Source organism: Bolinopsis microptera, chromosome 3 (genome assembly GCF_026151205.1).
Source record: "Bolinopsis microptera isolate Bmic1 chromosome 3, MBARI_Bmic_1.0, whole genome shotgun sequence".
Taxonomy (NCBI): domain Eukaryota; kingdom Metazoa; phylum Ctenophora; class Tentaculata; order Lobata; family Bolinopsidae; genus Bolinopsis; species Bolinopsis microptera.
Window position 1 is genome coordinate 18,993,626 of NC_087074.1, and position 20,783 is coordinate 19,014,408.

The following is a 20,783-nucleotide window of genomic DNA, read 5'->3' on the forward strand; positions in this document are numbered from 1 at the left end:
CCTACGTTCATTTTAAATTTAGAGTGCAATAATTTGTAATGCATTAAGGGGTTGTTACCTGAACTGATGAATTTAACAGTTTTTATTTTGTATGATTGTAGTACATGCTTTTAGTTTACACATTAATTAATAATTGCACATTTTATAATTTGCATATATTTAATAATCGTGTTTCTAACCACTTCTCACAATTAGACACAGCTGTATCATGTTTGATGTAAACCAGACCTCGATCGATAATGCGATCCATATCGACATGATAATGAGTTCCTTTGCAAGATATTTCCTTGTGATTTTGAACATCGTCATCTTGTTTGTCAGCATCGGAGGAAACACGATCGTACTTTACGGGTAAGTCAGCAGTTTGAAATATTTTTAACCATCAGTAAATAGTGCCATTGCATCAATCATAAACTAATAAAAAATTACTCCAAATTCCAAATAATTTCGCCAATTCAACTAGATCCTGATATTTTGGCGAAATTACTTGATTACTATTGTTGCTGTAAGCTTCATAATATCATATTGTGTTAGTCCTATTTGTGGTTTGTAACCAAGGTCGCTTTTACAGGTCACTGGTGCACAATGCTCTCAGAATGGACAAGATAACGCTACTGTTGGTGAAGAATGTGGCCGTTTCAGACATGTTGATAGCACTTCTCTTCTACCTTCCAGCTCTGGTATGTGCAATTCAGCTTCATTAACACTTGAACTAACTTCAAGTACGCTTCATTAACACTTCACACCTTTTAGTAATCACAGTAAACATCACACTTTCTGCCTCTAGCAAACAGCTCAAACTTCAATTCAAACTAGGAAACGAATGAAATATCAGTTACAGCTGTTTTTACCGGATTTGTTTATTGCAATCCCACACAACTCTACTTTCTTGAAAATTCAAGTCAGTTTCAAAATATTCACTACAATCCGTACTCCGTAATGACATACACACAGAGCACACATACGAGTACCTGCCCGACATAGTGCCGTTAACACGCCGACCACTGTGACACTGTGACACTCAGGGAGAGTGCCTCCAATTATAGTTACTGACTACTTACCCTCCCTACAACTGTCACACAGAGGATGAAGGTTACTCCAAGGGTTCCCACTTCTCACCTGACTCCAAGGGTTCCCACTTCTCACCTCACTGTATTTTCAGACGAATCTCCTGCACGGAAGCTGGGTGTTGGGGTACGGGATGTGCTTTATTAACGGGTGGATGAGTCTGGTGCCTAATGTCGTGGAGATAATCACACTGGTGGTCCTGTCTTGCTACAGACTGTCACTTATTGTCGGTTAGTACGGCAGTTACTCTCTCTCTCTCCCTCTCTTTTGTCTTGTCTGTGTTATTCTAGGATCTCTTTCTTCTAGGATCTCTTTCTTCTAGGATCTCTTTCTTCTAGGATCTGTCCGCTCTGTATTATCTAGAATTACAGGGTGGATAAGATCCATTGTGTCTAGTGGTGTGTGCCAGGTTGTTTTAAAGAGAAACTGTACTTTAGTTTGGTTAGGTTTCCCTGTACTCTTCTCTGTTTGCACTCTATCGTACTTGGTTCGTTCCTAATAGGTTCTGTTGTTGTCTGACAGGTTTTTCTATACCATGAAGCATGGCATTCATATTATAATATGATATCATTCAGTTGATGATCAAATACTTTAGACTGAATCTAAAGTAAAGTAATGTTAAGTAATGGACTGACATAGTTACACAGTGACTTATGAGTATGTCACTAGGACCTAGGTTTTACTAGGTGATACTAGGTATTGCTACTATTTACCAGGTAATCTAACACACAATATCATTTTCAGGAGCAGTGAGTCGCTCATTTCGCCACAACTTGAAGCCCTGGTATGTTGGTCTTGCTGTTCTCTGGTTCTCCATCACCATCCTTCCCTTCTTCTTCTCCGCTCTGGACTTCTTACCGTGGTATGTTCACTTTACAATATTTTTTTTTACTCCTTAACATTAGGTATATTTTACAGTACCGTTTCTTCAAAAGAGACTCTCTAATATAGTTTACTTTACTACTCAAAGTTTGATTATCATTCGACTTTCATTGCTATCGAGAATAAAGAAAGGTTGGATTAATATAAATTGAACAAACATGGTTTCTGAAACTCTGAATATTACAGGTACGATCCGTACACACAATCCTGCAACTCAGCGAACATGGCCAACGCACAACCGCCCATCTACAAGGTACGTCCATATGTGTTACTAGCTGTTACCGGGTGTTACCGGGTGTTACCAGGGTGTTACCGGGTGTTACTAGGTGTTACCGGGTGTTACTGGGTGTTACCGGGTGTTACCGGGTGTTACCAGGGTGTTACTGGGTGTTAGTACTGTACAGGTGTTGCTACTATGGCTGACCATGAACCCCAATTTACAAACTATGTTCTTCGCTCTGCATCCCATCAACACTAAAACACTAAGATAACCGTCCCTTGACTCGGTACGATTTATAGGGTTTGACTCGTTAGGAGAAGTGATTCCGAATTCAGGCTTAATATTGGGCAAAATTACGTTCACCCAATTCGACTTTTCATGGAATCAGTTATCCGGTAACAGAAAGTCACAGCCAATTTTTGATGACAAAATAATAAATTCTTAGCATACTGTGCAATCAAGATGAGGACTGCTTGACTGCACAAAGTTGTAATCATCAGACTGAATGACTGCATATTATAACAAACCATTACATAAATTGCATGGCAAAAAATATAAATGCATATTATGCGAGCATAATATCAGATATTAACATTAAAAATATCCCAGATTGCCCTAATCGCCCTGCTGAACGTATGCCTGAATATCTTCCCGATGTTTGTCATCACCACCACCAACATCTTCATCCTGATATCTATCTACAAGACCTCTGCCAGGATCGACAACAAGATCAGCTACCGAGGCAGCATCAAGGTCCCGGAGGCAAACAAAAAGAAGCACCTCCCCACCCGTACCATCAAGGCGATCCCTATGATCTGTCTAACCTTCATCTTCTCCTACTTCCCCTACCTCATAGCCTGCCTCAGTAACTTCGGAATCTTCCTGCCCGCCTGGTGGCGTACCCTCTCCTTCTACTTTGCTGCTATCAACATAGTGTCCAACCCCCTGATCTACGCAGCTGTCAACCTGGAGTTCAGGAAGTATTGTTTCTCTCTGGTGGGGCTAGCTGAACTGAGTAGCGGGGACACCACCAACACTTTCTACAAGCCTGATGGGAGTAGCAGTATTAAGAGTGTACCTGAGCCTACCCCGCCTGATATGAAGAGTTACATCACTTCGGATGATTATGAAACTACTGCTGATGAGAGCTGAGACTTTGAAGTGTGCTCTCCTTTTTATTGTTGATGTTTGTTTTCCAAAGTGGAACGATTGAGCTGACCTTGAGTTTCTTGTGGGGTCAATCCTTGATGTTAGGCCCTACATTGAGCTTTATTTCAGATAGTTTGATCGTTTCACTTTGTTTGAAACAATTTGCTCCTGTTCCTGGTATTGAACCAGAAATCAGTGAGCATTTTGAAGACCTGAAACAGCCAGATAACCAAAGCTTAATACTCGCTATAAAGCAAGCTTGTTGGATGATGTGAACATTAATCAGAACCGTCCGAATAGTGGATTATTTACGGTGTCTAGTAGGTCAATTGACTGGGCTGGATGAATTGAGACTAAAGTTCATCAAGGACTACTAAGGAATGGTTTAGGTTTCGGGCATATTGACGAAAATATTGCCTTCGTTCTTTTTTATCTGTTTCTTATCTTTACCATTGTGTACTTTGAGATAACTTTTTACTGATGCCATTATGTTAGAACTATTATGTTCACATTTTATATTTAGAAAACCGGCCTTGCTTGTACTCAAGTTCTTTTGATGAAACCAGTGGCTCTAGTTTCAATTTCGAATGTGAACACTTTAGTCTCCGCAAATAATAAATAACTTTTTAATTTTCACAGTTTTTTTATCACTCAAATGGGGAATGGAGAGCATTTTAATGATGACATTAGGAATGATTCTGACAGGCTGATGAAAAATACTTTGATATCTATTTTTTTCCGATTTCCTGAGAACATTTTTGAAATATCAAGCGTAATTACCATAATTATGATGTTATTAATTTTGAGATAAAGTATTTGGTGATAAGAGTTATGTTATGAAGAATATTACCTGTCCGAGATCCATAATCACAACAGCTGAGTTGTTGTTGTGGAAACTCTCGGGTAGAATTAGGAGCGGGGCTTGTATCTTCAACAGGATATCCCATCTGAACAATTTTACAATATTTTAATCGAGATATTACCGAATTTTTATTTTAAAACTTTATTGTCTGACGAGGTACAGCTTAAAGTTAGCTCAGGGAAGGCTTCATAGAAGTGCTGATCGTTTCTTAAAAGCCGTGAACGAGGACTAATTCCCGTACCATCCTGTACCGTGTTCTGTGCATGAACTTTCTCGTTTTTACTGTTTGACTTTTGTATTACTAAGATTATTTGATATTTTGTCGTATTTAAACTTTTTTAGCTACAGCTGACATTGTTTATGTTCAGTCATCCCGATTTTCTGGTATTTTGAGGAATCTGCAAAACAGTGAGAACAAAAAGCAACAAGCATGATAAACCGAAGCATGGAAAATCGGGAGAAAAGCTATGAATAATATTTTGATATACCATTTCATTTCTTTAAGTTTTTGGACTCATCAAATACCAACTGTTTTGTATTATGTTTTTATCATCTGTTAGGTGCGTTTTTATAAAAGATGAAGGGAAAAGGGTAAATATTTGTTCGTTTTAGATCTGTGTAATTTTATCAAATATTTGAACCATCCTTACTTTTACACATTTGAAATAAGTTCCATTGATTATTTGAGACAGAAATTGGAAAGAGTTGTTCAAAAAATTCAACTTACTAAAAATCAATCTAGAACTTATCAATCTCATCTCGAAAACTAAAATTATAATCAATAATAAAGAGTTCTGAAAAAATTAAACTAAAAAAGTTAAATATTATGATAATCAAACCTCCTGAAATCTCTGAGTTTCCCGCTGAATATCTTGTCAATAGTGCTCCTTAACTGGTGTTTAGTTTTGCTCCTCAGCTCTCCTAACCTAGCAAGAGCTGCCTCCACCACAAAGTCTATTGTAGGGTCCAGAGCAAAGAAGTTTGTCACCCTGCACAAATTTCATAGCGAAATTTAGTGAAATTAAGTGAAATTTGGCAATGCCTGAGATATTGAACAATATTTTTTGTCAAACTTCCAAAATTTCTTTCGCATTTAATCTGACTTACTGACTAAGCGTGCCTAAAAAACTTCAAAACATCGCACTAATACCCACCTATCAATTATATCTTCATTGTACACGATATCAATGGGTTGCGTGGTTACTCTCAGCAACAAATCCAGAGCAGCAGTAGCGGGGTTTAGTTCGTAGTACACGTCCAGTACTGGCTGTTGTGAGGGGTTGGGGAGGTGGTGCTCCTCCTCCTCCTCCTTCTTCGCTGCTGACTGCTCCTCCTCCTTCTCCTCCTCCTCCTTTGGTGCTGACTGCTCCTTCCCTGGATCCTCTCTTAATTTTGACCTGTAGTGATGATTTATATGTTGGCCCGGATGGTGCGGGTAGTTCCAATTCATTGTGAAAATGATAAAGCAGAATAATAATAGTGTAACATAAATTATAGTGAATAACCTTAGTATAGTGACCCCAAAGTTAATCCAAAATCATGAAGCTATTATTCTATAATGTGAATAATAAAAAATGTATTTGAACTTCATAACAAGAGTTCCAAGAGAGAACCTACCTGGACACGACGTGGGGGAACAGTGCACTGTGCTGGCACTGGTTGTCTAACGTTATATCCTGAACATGACACGTGTTACTTGTGATTTGTGAGATTATATATAAGTATACTGCTGTCGGAATATTTGATCTTTCTTTTACCGAGTGAGACCTGAGGGTGCTGTTTTATCTAAGAGAAAACTTTGTAAATTCTATGTTTTAATCGCGTACTAAATGTGCTGAGCAAGTTTCTAAAGTATAGAACAACAGCACCTGAGACTTACAGTTAACTACACAAGACATTCTAATAGAGCCGACTACTTACTAATTGTCAACCTAACACCCGACCTGATCACGTGACGTGATCACGTGACCTGGTCACAGTTGTCATGACTACCTTCATTACACGTGCTGCAGTGGTTATCCAGACACACTCACAAGACAGTTAACAAATACCTGAAGTGACGCTGACAGTATGATAGTATCTGTCTTCATCCTGTACTCCGCTCCCACAGCCAGATCAGTGAAAGCGAACTGAACCAGTGCTCGGTGAGCTCCACTGGGTTCGAACTCTAACAGCTGGATGGATCCGTGGAGTAGTTTAGCAGATATCTTGCCGAACACGGAGTCTTTGTCAAAGAAGAGCGAGTAGTCGACCACCTCCTCTTCAGCAATCTCATCTGGGGGAAGGGTTTGTTTATACCTAGTATTATGTTGTAATCTAGTATTATCATTGGAACTTGACGTAATGCACTGAGCTGGATTTTAAAATTGGGAGGGTGAATAGGTTTTAGTTTCACAAGAGATGGGGCATGTTAGAGTATGGCAAGGACTACGACACACCAAGCCCATAATACCAGCAGTATAATATAAACCAATCAATGTTAGACATGTTAGGGCATGGTAAAGATTGAAACTTTGAGTTGAGCACATAAACGTGTCTGGAAGTTACTGTTGTATTAGTTAATAATTGCGCAACATGTTTGCGTGTAAAATAATATGAGTATACATTATACAAGCCTGTTGAATAAAGATAAGAGTTTCCCTGAGGCAGTTGTCTGAGAGTAGTAACCCCACCCCCACCCCCCTAACCCTCCCCCTACCTGAAGTTGAGGCAGTTGTCTGAGAGTAGTAACCCCACCCCCCACCCCCCTAACCCTCCCCCTACCTGAAGTTGAGGCAGTTGTCTGAGAGTAGTAACCCCACCCCCCACCCCCCTAACCCTCCCCCTACCTGAAGTTGAGGCAGTTGTCTGAGAGTAGTAACCCCACCCCCCACCCCCCTAACCCTCCCCCTACCTGAAGTTGAGGCAGTTGTCTGAGAGTAGTAACCCAACCCCCACCCCCCCTCACCCTCCCCCTACCTGAAGTTGAGGCAGTTGTCTGAGAGTAGTAACCCCACCCCCCACCCCCCTCACCCTCCCCCTACCTGAAGTTGATGCAGTTGTCTGAGAGTAGTATCCCCACCCCCCACCCCCCTCACCCTCCCCCTACCTGAAGTTGAGGCAGTTGTCTGAGAGTAGTAACCCAACCCCCCCCCCCCCCCTCACCCTCCCCCTACCTGAAGTTGAGGCAGTTGTCTGAGAGTAGTAACCCCACCCCCCACCCCCCTCACCCTCCCCCTACCTGAAGTTGAGGCAGTTGTCTGAGAGTAGTATCCCCACCCCCCACCCCCCTCACCCTCCCCCTACCTGAAGTTGAGGCAGTTGTCTGAGAGTAGTAACCCAACCCCCACCCCCCCCTCACCCTCCCCCTACCTGAAGTTGAGGCAGTTGTCTGAGAGTAGTAACCCCACCCCCCACCCCCCTCACCCTCCCCCTACCTGAAGTTGAGGCAGTTGTCTGAGAGTAGTAACCCCACCCCCACCCCCCTCACCCTCCCCCTACCTGAAGTTGAGGCAGTTGTCTGAGAGTAGTAACCCCACCCCCCACCCCCCTCACCCTCCCCCTACCTGAAGTTGAGGCAGTTGTCTGAGAGTAGTAACCCAACCCCACCCCCCCCTCACCCTCCCCCTACCTGAAGTTGAGGCAGTTGTCTGAGAGTAGTAACCCCACCCCCCACCCCCCTCACCCTCCCCCTACCTGAAGTTGAGGCAGTTGTCTGAGAGTAGTAACCCCACCCCCCACCCCCCTCACCCTCCCCCTACCTGAAGTTGAGGCAGTTGTCTGAGAGTAGTAACCCCACCCCCCACCCCCCTCACCCTCCCCCTACCTGAAGTTGAGGCAGTTGTCTGAGAGTAGTAACCCCACCCCCACCCCCCTCACCCTCCCCCTACCTGAAGTTGAGGCAGTTGTCCTATAGTAGTAGTACGTTTACATTTTGCATCGATTTTAATAGCTCTGATATATCTACCGATATAAGCAATATTTGCGTGTAACGTGTGTAAGAGCTTAACCTTCTTATTACACCTGTTATACACGGTGTGTATACAAGTGTGCAACACAGTTGTTTTCGAAGGATTATACATATTACTGGATCGATGAGTGTACACGACTTCTCTAGCGATGAACTGCTCATCGGGAAGATTAAAGCTTTAACTCCAGAAACTGAGATTAAGGTCCTCTTAGATGCATACCAAAGCAACAAGTCCCTTGAGCAAAATGTGGACCTGCTAGGTAACTCTAGAACTATCCTTCAGAAACACCTAGCTAATGCGGTAAAGCTTCTCCAGTCTATGGATAGCGACTATCCAGTTCTTGCGGAACGAATTTCTACCCTAAAAAGCGGAAACCACCTAACCAAGGCGGTAGCTGCTACGGCGATTGTGCAGTTTATCCAAGACGCACGTGCAATTCGCTGTCTGAAGTGCAAGGCCGACTTTACCCCCTACTCCTCGGACAACTCGCCCAGCGAAGTAATATGCTGTCGTTGTAAGAGACCCGGTCACCGTGGTTGTTATACTGACACGCATGTTGACGAGGAAATAGGAGTTGTATTTCTGTGCGGCGAGTGTCTCTCCAGCTGGAGTCAACCGTCACCACAGCAAACGGAGCAAATTCTCCCTGTTACTGACCAGAAGGATGTGATAAGCAACAACATATCTATTAAGTCCGATGTGCAGGCTGAATCTGATTCTACCATCAATGCAGAAACCACTGCTAACGATCTGAAAACTAACACGGAGGACAAAGAGATCAAGTCTCCAATCAACGAAGTTTACGATCGCAACATACCAGTTTGTCCTTTACTCTTGAAACAGGAATGCCCGCATGGCATTACTGGACTTACTGATGGCAAGTGCCAACACTACCATCCCACGTGGTGCAAGCGATTTATGCGGAACGGTCCCGGAGGCAAAGATCGTCGCCGCGGTTGCAATCGTGGAGATAGCTGCCGCTACTTCCATACCCAACTTTGCCAAAATGGTCTTGTCTCTAACTTGTGCCTAAACAATGAATGCAAGCTCATTCATATTAGAGGTGTAAAGCGCATCAGCAGCGACAAACCACCCACTAAACCTGTTCCAACAGGAAAGAAAGGGGATGTCCCTCCTGCTCAAGACAATCACAAGCGCAGCAGGAAGAATACATCAACTTTGAAGCCGCCTCAAGAGAAAAATACTTCGAAATATTTTAGCAACAAGGATTTTCTCCAGCATTTGGACCAATTGAAAGCGGATTGGTCGAAAGAGATGTCGTGCATGATTCAGAAATCACTCGAATCAATGATGGCCTCTCATCTACCTCCGCAAACAAGCCCGAACCCCCAGTTATATCTTCGTCCGGGTGTTCAGTACTCAACTGCAGTTCAGCAACCCTACCAACAAGCCCCTCATCTTCCCCAGGGCTACCCTGCACAGCACCTGCAACAGCCTGCTCTCTACCAACCGCTGCTGGGAAAGTAGACCTCAAATCAATACTCCCGATCTCCTCAACATTTCTTCTTAACATACAAGGAATGAATCCTGGGATAAAGAACCAGCAATGGAAGTTGAAATCTCTCCACGAGAATTTAGCAACCAGTCCGCTCCACACTCCCTTCTTTATTCTGACTGAGACTCATCTGAAGCCATACCATGTTGAAGCAGAGACGTGTATCCCTGGCTACAGTACCATCAGAGCTGATCGAGACAAACGTGCTCAAGGCGGTGTAGCTATCTTCCTACACCACTCTATACCTGCTGACACGACAAAAGTGTACTCTAACTCCTATTGTGAAGTTGCAATGGTTCACATCGCTAGCAGTAACTTTCTCCTTGTTGGCGTGTACCGCCCTCCACAGGCACCATTCGACAAATTTGATGACTGTCTGTGTGTGATCCAAGACTTTATAGACCACCTCCCTGGCTCTCCTGAACTCTACATTGCAGGCGACTTTAATTTGCCGTTTGTAGACTGGTCCAGTAAGTCGATCAAACCAAACTCCAGCAAATCGGCTTCCGACACGAACTCGGGACTAGCCTTTATGGAGTTCATATCTTCAAACTTCCTAGAGCAGCTAGTCGATGAACCCACTAGGAAGGACCAAAACATCCTTGACCTGATCCTATCCAACAACACCGACTTAATCCACGGTTTATCAGTGTCAAAGACGGAGAAATCAGACCACGACATAGTGACCTGTACTCTCCTCCACCCGCAGTTCCTACTTGAGCAACCAGCAAGGAAAGAGTACAGTCCTGCCACAGCACTTGATGACATCAACTTCAATGCTGCTGACTGGGCCTTGATTAACAAGGAACTCACTACTGTAGACTGGTCGACAGTAACCAACCCTTCAACTAGCCAAGATGCTGCATGGGATATGTTTGAAGGGATCCTTGTGCAGATCTGCAAGAAACACGCACCTTCTCATAGCCACAATCGTCAAGCCGCAGCATCTTCAAAAATCCCAAGGTCAAGGGTGGCTCTCCTTAGAAAGAAAAAGCGCCTTAATGCCAGGATCAACTGTATTAAATACAGATTTTGTGGCCCTTCTCCGCCTCGCAATAATGTCAAGCTTCGCAAGCTGGATGAAGAGAGGGCTGCTGTCGAGATGCTCCTTAAAGCGGACATTAAACAGCAGCGAGCCAGAGAAGAACTTGTTGCTCTTAGTAAGATCAAGACTAATCCTAAGGCGTTTTATACCTTCGCAAAGAGGTTTAAAACCCCTGCTGCATCTGTCGGACCCCTATTGGATAGTGATGACAAGCTCCAGTCTGATCCAGCCACTATGGGTAATATCTTACAGGATCAATATGCGAGTGCTTTCAGTGACCCCAAAAAGGCAAATCTAGCCGAAGTCCGGACGTCCAAGGTCATTGAGCAACCTCATTCTATCACAGACATCGACTTTAATGAGCAAGATATCCTCGACGCCATCAAAGCGATGAATCGTTTCTCAGCAGTCGGACCTGACAAGTTCCCAGTCCTAATCCTCAAGGAATGTGGAATTGTCCTAGCTCCTGTGATAACCAAGCTTTGGAAAGCTTCGCTAAGCTCTGGTGAAATAGCTACAAAATTCAAGAACCAGAGTATTATCCCCCTTTTTAAAAAGGGGAAAAGGTCGATTGCTGCCAACTATCGACCGGTATCTCTAACATCCAACCTCATAAAGATGTTCGAGAGGGTCGTCCGCGCTAAGCTGGTTGACTACATTGTAGCTCAAGACATCATCAACCACGATCAACACGGCTTTCAAGCTGGAAGAAGCTGTCTTACTCAACTTCTTCACCACGTCCAAGACATCATGGATGACTTAGATGGTGACGAAAATGCTGATATTCTGTATCTTGATTTCAGCAAAGCCTTCGATAAGGTAGATCACGCTATACTATTGAAGAAGCTCCATATGTACGGTATCCAGGGCAACGCCCACCGCTGGCTGGAAAGCTTCCTCAGTGGAAGAACCCAACATGTCGTTGTCGATGGTATTGAATCTCTCGTCATAATGGTGCTAAGTGGGGTACCACAGGGCACTGTGTTAGGCCCACTGCTATTTATTTTGTATATCAACGACCTGTTCCTAGTTGTAAAACATTGCAAAGTAAAAGTGTTTGCTGATGACTCCAAGCTCCACAAAAACATCAGCTCCCCGTCCGACTGCAAATGTCTCCAGGAAGATCTCTGTGCAGTAGTGCGATGGGCAGTAGCAAACAACATGGAGCTAAACGAAAGTAAGTTCCAACTTCTCCAGCATGGTAAGAACCCTGAGCTAAAGAAACCCTACATTTTACCATCTGGTGCATCGATATCTTCTGATGATGTCGTGAAAGATCTCGGTGTGTATGTTGACAGTGATCTCTCCTGGCGTCAACACATCACAAGAAAGTCCTCTGAGGCAGCGAGCAAAGCTGGATGGGTACTGAGAACTTTCTCTACCAGAGACAAAGACACGATGATGATGCTCTTCAAGACATACGTCCGCTCTATTACCGAGTATTGTTGTGCTCTCTGGTCGCCTCACCTGCTGTGTGACATAATCATGATTGAGTCGATCCAACGCTCATTCACTGCGAAAATAGCAGGATACGAGCATCTTAGCTACTGGGAGCGCCTGAAGCAGCTTGATCTCTACTCCCTACAGCGCCGCCGCGAGAGGTACATGATCATCCTTGTCTGGAAAATTTACTACGGTGAGATTCCCAACAGTGTAAACATTTCTTTCCAACACTCTCAAAGAAGAGGAGTTACATGTCTTCGTCCTCTTGGCGGATCAAAATACAAAAGCATCAACACCATGAGGTTCCATTCTTTCCCTTCAGTGGCCTCTGCTTTGTATAACGTTGTGCCTCACGACATCAAGTCTATCCCAACCTTGCCAAAATTCAAGGCAGCACTTGATCGCTTTCTCCATACCGTCCCCGACACCCCTCCTACCCCTGGATATACAGGGGCAAATGGCAATTCAATCTTGGAATGGGCTGTGAGCAAGACATGATAACGGAGACACCGGTGGTGGAGACGCAAGATGTCTTGGCCTGGGCGTGCTAGCCCGAAACGAACCCAAGGTAGGTAGTATCCCCACCCCCACCCCCCCTCACCCTCCCCCTACCTGAAGTTGAGGCAGTTGTCTGAGAGTAGTAATCCCACCCCCACCCCCCTCACCCTCCCCCTACCTGAAGTTGAGGCAGTTGTCTGAGAGTAGTAACCCCACCCCCCCCCCCCCCACCTCACCCTCCCCCTACCTGAAGTTGAGGCAGTCGTCTGAGAGTAGTATCCCCACCCCCCACCCCCCTCACCCTCCCCCTACCTGAAGTTGAGGCAGTTGTCTGAGAGTAGTAACCCCACCCCCCACCCCCCTCACCCTCCCCCTACCTGAAGTTGAGGCAGTTGTCTGAGAGTAGTAACCCCACCCCCCCCCCCCCCTCACCCTCCCCCTACCTGAAGTTGAGGCAGTTGTCTGAGAGTAGTAACCCCACCCCCCACCCCCCTCACCCTCCCCCTACCTGAAGTTGAGGCAGTTGTCTGAGAGTAGTAACCCCACCCCCACCCCCCTCACCCTCCCCCTACCTGAAGTTGAGGCAGTTGTCTGAGAGTAGTAACCCCACCCCCCTCACCCTCCCTCACCCTCCCCCTACCTGAAGTTGAGGCAGTTGTCTGAGAGTAGTAACCCCACCCCCAACCCGGCATCCAACTCGTCCAGCCACTGCTCTGTTGTTGTCTCTGAGAAATGGGAAGTGACATTCTCTGGACTCTATTCAGAGCCAAGGACCTCATGACGTAGATCTCATCGTATGTCAGGACCTTCCTCCAGGGGTTTCAGATCTTGCTTGATTAAGTCCTGGGGAGAGAGAGCTATGGTTAATGTTTGGAGCGGTGGAGCAAGGTTTTATAAAAACAATGGAAACTGTCTTTACAAGTGCCGGATAAGTATTAGTTTCTTTTAAATCTAATTTTCGATGTTTTAAATAATATATATCTCAACATTTTTTGGATTGTTGAACAACATTTAAAAGTTTTGATACTTTTTTGACCATAGGGATTTATAATTTCAATTTAATTTTATGATTTCACATTGCTATATTTCAATCCCGCAAGAGGTCGGAGGATTAGGACTCCTCGGACTTCATTAAATCAATTCTTTTCGTAACGTCCTCAGACCTCAATAAATTTAATATATTTGTAGTATTGTAATTCCAGCTTTACGTTCCCTATCACGGATACGCAACCGTAGATTTAGCAGTGACGTTTTTTTTCTTCTTAACCTTGAGGAGGATCTTAAAGTTTTTTACTGGAAGCTGAGTGTAAAACTATCATGAAATTCAAAATTGTGACAAAAATTTCCAGCTACTAAACTCAATACTCATCTAACTTAGTTAGACAGCTTAATAGAGCAAATTGAAACGCTATGAAAGAATATAATTCCAGATTAAAACACAGAAAACAGCGTGACATACTGGAAACGGAGCCTGCTTGTGGTATATAATTAGTATAGAATGGCACCGATATTTTGAGGAATTTGATTCCGATCGTTGAAAATTACCTCTTTAGCTCTTTGAAATATTTTAGCAACAGTCTCATCATAACAATTATTTATAGTGTTTCTATAGTGGCAATTTCTACCAGTCCTTCTTATTAAAACGTCAATGTTTAATACGCATAACGCCTCTGCATTTTGCTTTACATATTATGCTACATTATGGTAACTGACGGCTTTCTTCCCAATTATAATTGCTGTTAAACAAGACTGTAGGATGATTTAAAAAGCTGACCCACTCATGCTTGTTATTAGAAGAGCAGTTATTCTTCTGAACACACTGTTAAAACGTCAACATTTTCTTGAGCAACACTTGGATTGTATACTGGTTCAATTGTTCGCTTTTTTGTCTACAGCTGCACTACTCTTCCTTGACTGCTTGAGGAGTAAAGACAAGAAGAAAGATGGGAGAGAGGGCTCCAAGACCAAGACTACAAGAGGTCGTGAACACCAGTGTGGGAAGAATAAGTCCCATCAAAGATTACAATAGCTCTGGTCTGGCTGACTTTGTCAGCGCTCTTCCAAGTGTAGACGATCTTCAAGCGAACACTGATAAACTATTCCAGAGTATCAGGTCGGGAGATCACGCTGTGGTGGAGAGGTTACTGGCGGACATGGGGCACAAAGTGGACATAGTACCCAAGATAGGCTGTTCACCCCTACACCACTCCAAGTTTAACCTAGCTAACAGAGAGACGGAGACAGGAGACAATCCTCTGATAGTGGCTGCTAGAGTGGACAGTAGGATGGTGGAAATTGTCTTGAACTATGGAGGAAACCCAAACCATGCCAACAATGATAGAGAAACTCCGCTGAGTGTAGCTGCGTGTAGGCTTGACAAGGAAGCTATTGAGACACTGTTGCTGGCGGGTGCTAACCTTAGGGCGGCCGTAGTAAAGTTAACATCACTGTTGCGATACAAAGCAGAAAAGAACCCAGGATGGTTACAATGATCTATCGCACAATGTTAAACATCTGACAGTTCTCTTGTCTGATGATGTGTATTTGAAGTGCAGGTGCCCCATAAAGGCTGCTTTTGATGTTGGCAGAGACATTGCAAACATTAAAAACGTAAGAGATGAATTCAAGATTGAGTTTGAGCTACTCATAGACGACGCTAATCTTTTTGCATGTAGATTTATGAACAATATTGATAGAATGTGGGAAGCTAGGGAAATCCTTTCATTCCCAGTAGATTTGATGAGAATGGCAATAGATCAGAGGAAGAAGAAGTTTGTGTCTCATCCTTTCTGCCAGCAAATCATATTTGATCGCTGGTACGGAGATCTGGCCAATAAAATGTTTTACGGCAAAACTGCGGTAGCGATCAAATACATTTTCAGCCCCCTTTTTGTATTACCGTTGCTTCTGAAGTTCTTCTTTATCGATACCTGTAGAGGAATCCCAGTTATGGAGTCCAATCTTGCATCTCTCCTTCGAATGAAATTCACCCCCTTTCTCTGTTTCATCACAGATGCTCTTAATTATGTTATATTCCTCTCGATATTAGTCGGCGTGTGTCTGACAGAACAAGAAACCGATGCAATCACCCTGTGGGAATACGCACTATATGTCTGTGTTATATCTCGCATCTTTATTGAGCTTGATCTGATGATCCAACAAGGCTGGAAGAGGTATTTTCTGAACGTGTGGAACTATGTTGACATCTTGATATTGGGTCTGTTGTGTGTGGCAGCTCTATACAAGGGTTGCGTTATCGCTGGAGTGACCCTTACCTCCGAAATCCATGAAGATACTATAGAATCTATGATTAAGATACTTGATGAAGGACTGGAAGATAATACTACAAGTAAATACTACCGAGACAACATTAACAGTTGGTCAAAACTAATCCTGAATTACCGACACTTCCTTAACATAAGTTATGTTTATGCTGTGACAGAGTTTGTTCTGTTCTTGAGATTACTGACTCTTCTCGAGGTAACAAGGTCAATGGGCCCGATGATGATTGCTCTAAAATACCTGCTGCTAGATGTCCTGAAGTTCTCTGTGCTGCTTGGGAGTACTATCGTAGGCACTTCTATAACCATTTACTCGATGTCAGTAAGGTTAGAAAAATGGAGCCTGGACGTTAACGATTTGTGTGACGACACCATAAGTGACTCTAATAAAGGCGGATGGCAAAAGGATAAAGTTTTAGAGCTTGTAAAAAACCTGACTGACATCGAGAATATCAATGATATTAATATTACATTGTCGCTTTGCACTGAAGATATTAAGATTGTACCTCCGAAATCATTCGGGAACTTTCTTGCCACTATAAGGAGCATCATGTGGTCAACATTTGGTCTCTTTGATGTTGAGGTAAATAGTAATTAGTAATTAGTAATTAGTAATTAGTAATTAGTAATTAGTAATTAGTAATTAGTAATTATTCATTTTAAAATTCGTAATTAGCTAATTACTAATTAGGTTATTAGTAACTTATAAATTTAATTGAACGCCTTTGAAAATAAAATCATTGACATGCCAGTATGTTAGTCTGAACTCATTATTTGGTAATAAGATAATTATTTCAAATAAGATGATTATTTCAAATTCTTTCAGAACGTAGAAGAGCCATTTGAAGCGTCAACAATGAGTTTTATAAACATAATGTTGGTGCTCTACATCTTACTATCATGTGTGCTCCTCCTGAACATGCTTATCGGTATACTCAGCAGCACTTTTGATAGGATCCAAGAAAACTGTGATATAGAGTGGAAGTATGCAAGAAGCGAACTACTGAAGGTAGGATTAGGGCCAGGGGGACCAGGGGAGGGCCAGGGGGCCAGGGGAAGCCAGGGGAGGGCCAGGGGGCCAGGGGAAGCCAGGGGGGCCAGAGGACATTGTTATTTTTATAATTTAGTTTAGGGAGTTAGGGCCAGGGGGGCAGGGGACTGGGGAGGGCCAGGGGGGCCAGGGGGGCCAGGGGACATTGTTATTTTTATAATTTAGTTTAACATGCAGCTGTTTTTAGTTTAGCACTTGTATTAATATGCAAAAGATACTTGAACGTAATTGCAAGGAGATTGGGTACTATCAATATTATATACATGTTGTCAGTATGCTAATAAAGCACGACTACTAATCTATGCTGTAAAATACTCGTTTACTTTCAGGAGTATAGTAGAGGCCAGCCTTTCCTTATTCCATTCTCAACATTCCTTTTCCCAATTGTCTACTGGTTCCGAAGGAAGCTGAGAAAAGAGCAAAAAATGGAATCAAAGAAATCAAATAAATTTCTAAGTCCAGCGGCAGAGCAAGTAAAACGTGACAAAATAATCAGTGATGTGTGTGAGAGATTCAAGTCCGATTATACAGAAGATTCGGATGATGAATGTGCTTTTAGACCGAGAACTAGCAGACCTGGGACAAGACAGAGATCAAGACCTGGGACAAGACAAGATGACTTTGATGTTAGGGTAAGGCAACTGAGAAGACAGAAATCTGAGCTGATACAGTTTAAACGAAGAGACTAAAAAGCATGTTGAGGCGACCCTAACCCTAGCGACTCAAATTGAGCCAGTGTTCTTCAATCATTTTAGGTCGATTGATCTAGACAATTAAATTCGGCTCTTAAAGTTTGATGCGTCTTTCTTTAATAACGCTCTTTTTTTTAGGAATTTTATAAGGACGTTTGATGAGTCAAACTGTTGGTAAATTAAATCCGAGAATTTTAACATTGATTAATAATAATTGTAAATAGGGAATCTTTTTGTTTTACATTATAACAGTATAAAATATAGTTAGATTATTTCTTAACTGAAACATAAATGTGATGTGAGTTTTCATACTCATTTGTATTTGGGATTCTTTACAATTTTCAGATGCTGATTTATCAAAACTTTGTACTTGCGCCACACATTTCCGTCACGCCGGTTTGTAGTCGGTTTCAAGGAGTTTTATTTACCCTGTACCAACAAGAACAACTTCCACTTGTCAACAATTATCATAAGTAGATATTGTGGTCTTTCATAATTATGTAACTGTAATACATTGATGTAAAGTTTATTTGAATTTTGAAATAAAAAAAGTCGATTAACTGTAATATGGTTCAGTAATTTGTGTCTAGGAATACGAGTTTCTAGGACGGAAATTGTAGTGGATGGATTGGAAGTGAACTTATTGTATTCGGGAGAATAAAGAGCGTACAAATTGTTATTTACAATAATTATTATTTGTAATAATAATTATTATTTGTAATTTAAACATCATAATAGTATGCTGTGATAGGTAGATGTAGTAGTTTTGTCCATTTCACGCCGGTATAGTATGAGGGGAACAGCTGGTTATAATAGGACGGGTTCTTGGTTGTGAAAAATACACGAGGTCCTTAAATGGCAATTTTAACATAACTGATTTTATAGTTTCGAGATAACAAAATAAACGATACAATATACAAATAATATACATAATATACGACTGATGCTGAACGTTACCTTGATCTCGTGTTTGCAGAGCATTTTAGCGTAAAGGTCTACATACTGGACCAGTAACTTAGCACGTGCACTGACGAAAGCAGACCTCTCGCGCTTCATGCGTCTAGCAATGGGCGCGCACAGCGCGGAGATGGCAAACTGCCACCACTGTCTGGCGTGTCCTAACACTGGCACTCCGGGGTGCCATTCTCGGTTCCTAGTAAGTTCAGGATTAAAATGGAGTATAATATGGATACTTTCTCTTGATGAGTTCAAGTTGAATCAGTAATTAAAAATTCCAAATACTATACACCTATCTAGTTAGATATCGAAATATCCTATCCTTTTTTGAGATGATATTTTATTCAATATGACTAGATAATATTAGGTTACGTTCAATTCAATGAAATTATCACAACAAATTCGTAAATCTCACATTTTCTTCCTGCGTTGCCAGTCGATGATATTGAGAATCTGCGCTGTCATGTGATACTGCCTGCTGGACAGGGTCAGCTGAAAGGTCTGCAGTGTGAGGGAGGCGGTGAAACGAGGGGTCTGGAGACTGTTGAGCGGCTGTGTTGACTTGTTTTGAGTCAGCTCTACTTTAGCTGATATTGGCTCCAGAACGTAGCACTTCTGAAGGAGTGTCAGGTTACATCTTGTCATGTGAGTGTGTCTAATAATAGTGGGTACCAGCACACAAATACTGAGTGTGGGGAGTGTTTGTCAAGAATTTAATTTTAATACTCAGTGCACACGCTAAAAGTAAAATTGAAATTACGTCATCCAATCCAAACGGCACTCTACAATAAGGTTATTTCGAGCGAGTAAAATGCGGTCCTAAACTTAACAACAATGTTTGTAGCTATACAAAACACAACAGTACCTCCTCCTCAACATTGGAGGCCCCAAAGTTCCAATAAACCCCGAGCCCCTCCAGCTTCACCTCCTTCAGGACCCAATCCCCCGACTTGTTAGGAGCGGCTGAGGGCTGGGTAGCTAGGTGCTTTATCGTGATACCCAGGTAGAACGGCATGGCAGGCACTGACACTGTATCTTCGTAACAGAAGTGAACGTCGTTTATCACCAGCTAAATGGTGGTAATAAGTTGTATTTGATAAAGTTGTGTAAGAACTTGGTAGTATCTAAAATCTAGTTATAATTGAGTTATTTAAATATTTTAACTTAAAAACTCTTTTATTAGTTTGAGAACTCAGCTATAAAAACACTGTATAAGATTAAAGGTATAGGCCACCTTCAAATTCTCGATCATGGAGGTGAAATAAGAAGAAGCGAAAGAAGAAAGCCAACTCTGAGACTGAGTGTAGAGTCTCTGGTAAATCTGCTGTTCTAACGCTTCCAGCTTGACGTTCAGAGCTGCCAGACGCTGCTCTTCTTCCTTTGCTGGATCGTACTGAGGAGATAACATTCCTTTTAACATTCATTTTATTACATTATTCTAATCACAATCTAAAATATTATAGGTGTGGATACTGGTGGGGAGGGGAAAGATAGTTGTTTTGACAATAATGGAAGCTGATTGGTTAACATCAGAAACGCTTGAACACCTCCCTACCAGTATCCAGATCTATAAATAGAAACACAGTGTGATAAGACCCCACTTACAGTAGTGCCCTGGTAAGGAGAAGCTCTGATGTTGAGATTAGAGAGACACAGCACCAGACTGCCACTACTTAGCCCGGATACAGGTATCTGCAGCTCCAACTTCCCCACTGTACCTGGGAGGACGGCAAACATGGTTTAGTTTTCAAACAGTTTCGCTTATTTAAAAAACACTGTTTATCTCACATACTAACATGTGTTACTCTTAAGGGGAGATACACCAAAACCGTTTTTGCTCCGAACATCGATTTTATTTTATATTATTTTTAAATAGACAAAAAGAATAAGATTGTACACCTTCAAAAATTTTTAAAAATATTCCCTCATCGAGAAAAAAAATCAGCCAAAAAACTTTTTAAATGGCCGAACTATCGGTATTACAGTGACAGACTTCTCCAAATTTTAAAAATTTTCGAAAAAGAAAAAAAAAATTTTTCTCGATGAGGGAATATTTTTAAAAATTTTTGAAGGTGTACAATCTTATTCTTTTTGTCTATTTAAAAATAATATAAAATAAAATCGATGTTCGGAGCAAAAACGGTTTTGGTGTATCTCCCCTTAAAGGAC

At 42.3% G+C, this 20,783-nt stretch overlaps 4 protein-coding genes across 6 annotated transcripts in view; 3 read left to right on the top strand and 1 right to left on the bottom strand.

Moving 5' to 3' along the window:
* Positions 1 to 18,698, bottom strand: part of LOC134812141 (intermembrane lipid transfer protein VPS13D-like) — a 99,131-nt gene extending 80,433 nt beyond the window's left edge. For all 3 annotated transcript variants that reach the window (XM_063819361.1, XM_063819363.1, XM_063819360.1), the window contains exons 1-7: positions 18,615 to 18,698; positions 13,274 to 13,476; positions 6,233 to 6,456; positions 5,799 to 5,857; positions 5,336 to 5,578; positions 5,021 to 5,170; positions 4,170 to 4,266 (exon numbers count right to left, since the gene is read on the bottom strand). In XM_063819361.1, coding sequence (XP_063675431.1) covers positions 4,170 to 4,266; positions 5,021 to 5,170; positions 5,336 to 5,578; positions 5,799 to 5,857; positions 6,233 to 6,456; positions 13,274 to 13,412 — 912 coding nt within the window. In that variant the 5' untranslated portion in view covers positions 13,413 to 13,476; positions 18,615 to 18,698. The remainder of the gene's footprint in view (positions 1 to 4,169; positions 4,267 to 5,020; positions 5,171 to 5,335; positions 5,579 to 5,798; positions 5,858 to 6,232; positions 6,457 to 13,273; positions 13,477 to 18,614) is intronic.
* Positions 200 to 4,850, top strand: LOC134812142 (green-sensitive opsin-1-like). The gene is made up of 6 exons (XM_063819364.1): positions 200 to 351; positions 572 to 680; positions 1,163 to 1,298; positions 1,813 to 1,930; positions 2,137 to 2,203; positions 2,780 to 4,850. Exons 1-6 carry the CDS (start codon positions 209 to 211, stop codon positions 3,320 to 3,322), a joined length of 1,116 nt encoding a protein of 371 aa, XP_063675434.1. The 5' UTR covers positions 200 to 208; the 3' UTR covers positions 3,323 to 4,850.
* Positions 14,469 to 18,401, top strand: LOC134812525 (short transient receptor potential channel 2-like). Its single transcript, XM_063819999.1, has 3 exons — positions 14,469 to 16,497; positions 16,741 to 16,923; positions 17,295 to 18,401. The coding sequence occupies exons 1-3, from the start codon at positions 15,313 to 15,315 to the stop codon at positions 17,652 to 17,654; spliced, it is 1,728 nt and encodes a 575-aa protein (XP_063676069.1). The 5' UTR covers positions 14,469 to 15,312; the 3' UTR covers positions 17,655 to 18,401.
* Positions 14,577 to 15,125, top strand: LOC134813267 (ankyrin repeat and SOCS box protein 8-like). The gene has a single exon (XM_063820957.1). The coding sequence runs from the start codon at positions 14,577 to 14,579 to the stop codon at positions 15,123 to 15,125; it is 549 nt and encodes a 182-aa protein (XP_063677027.1).
* Positions 18,699 to 20,783: the final 2,085 nt, after the last annotated feature.

What these genes read in the sequence shown, in the direction of transcription:
- LOC134812525 (XM_063819999.1), top strand. Translation starts at nt 15,313, where the DNA reads ATGAACAATATTGATAGAATGTGGGAAGCTAGGGAAATCCTTTCATTC. An exon ending in TTGGTCTCTTTGATGTTGAG is followed by an intron (nt 16,498 to 16,740) that starts GTAAATAGTAAT and finishes AAATTCTTTCAG; the next exon opens with AACGTAGAAGAGCCATTTGA. An exon ending in CAAGAAGCGAACTACTGAAG is followed by an intron (nt 16,924 to 17,294) that starts GTAGGATTAGGG and finishes GTTTACTTTCAG; the next exon opens with GAGTATAGTAGAGGCCAGCC.
- LOC134813267 (XM_063820957.1), top strand. Translation starts at nt 14,577, where the DNA reads ATGGGAGAGAGGGCTCCAAGACCAAGACTACAAGAGGTCGTGAACACC.
- LOC134812142 (XM_063819364.1), top strand. Translation starts at nt 209, where the DNA reads ATGTTTGATGTAAACCAGACCTCGATCGATAATGCGATCCATATCGAC. An exon ending in TCTTCTACCTTCCAGCTCTG is followed by an intron (nt 681 to 1,162) that starts GTATGTGCAATT and finishes CTGTATTTTCAG; the next exon opens with ACGAATCTCCTGCACGGAAG. An exon ending in GCTCTGGACTTCTTACCGTG is followed by an intron (nt 1,931 to 2,136) that starts GTATGTTCACTT and finishes TGAATATTACAG; the next exon opens with GTACGATCCGTACACACAAT.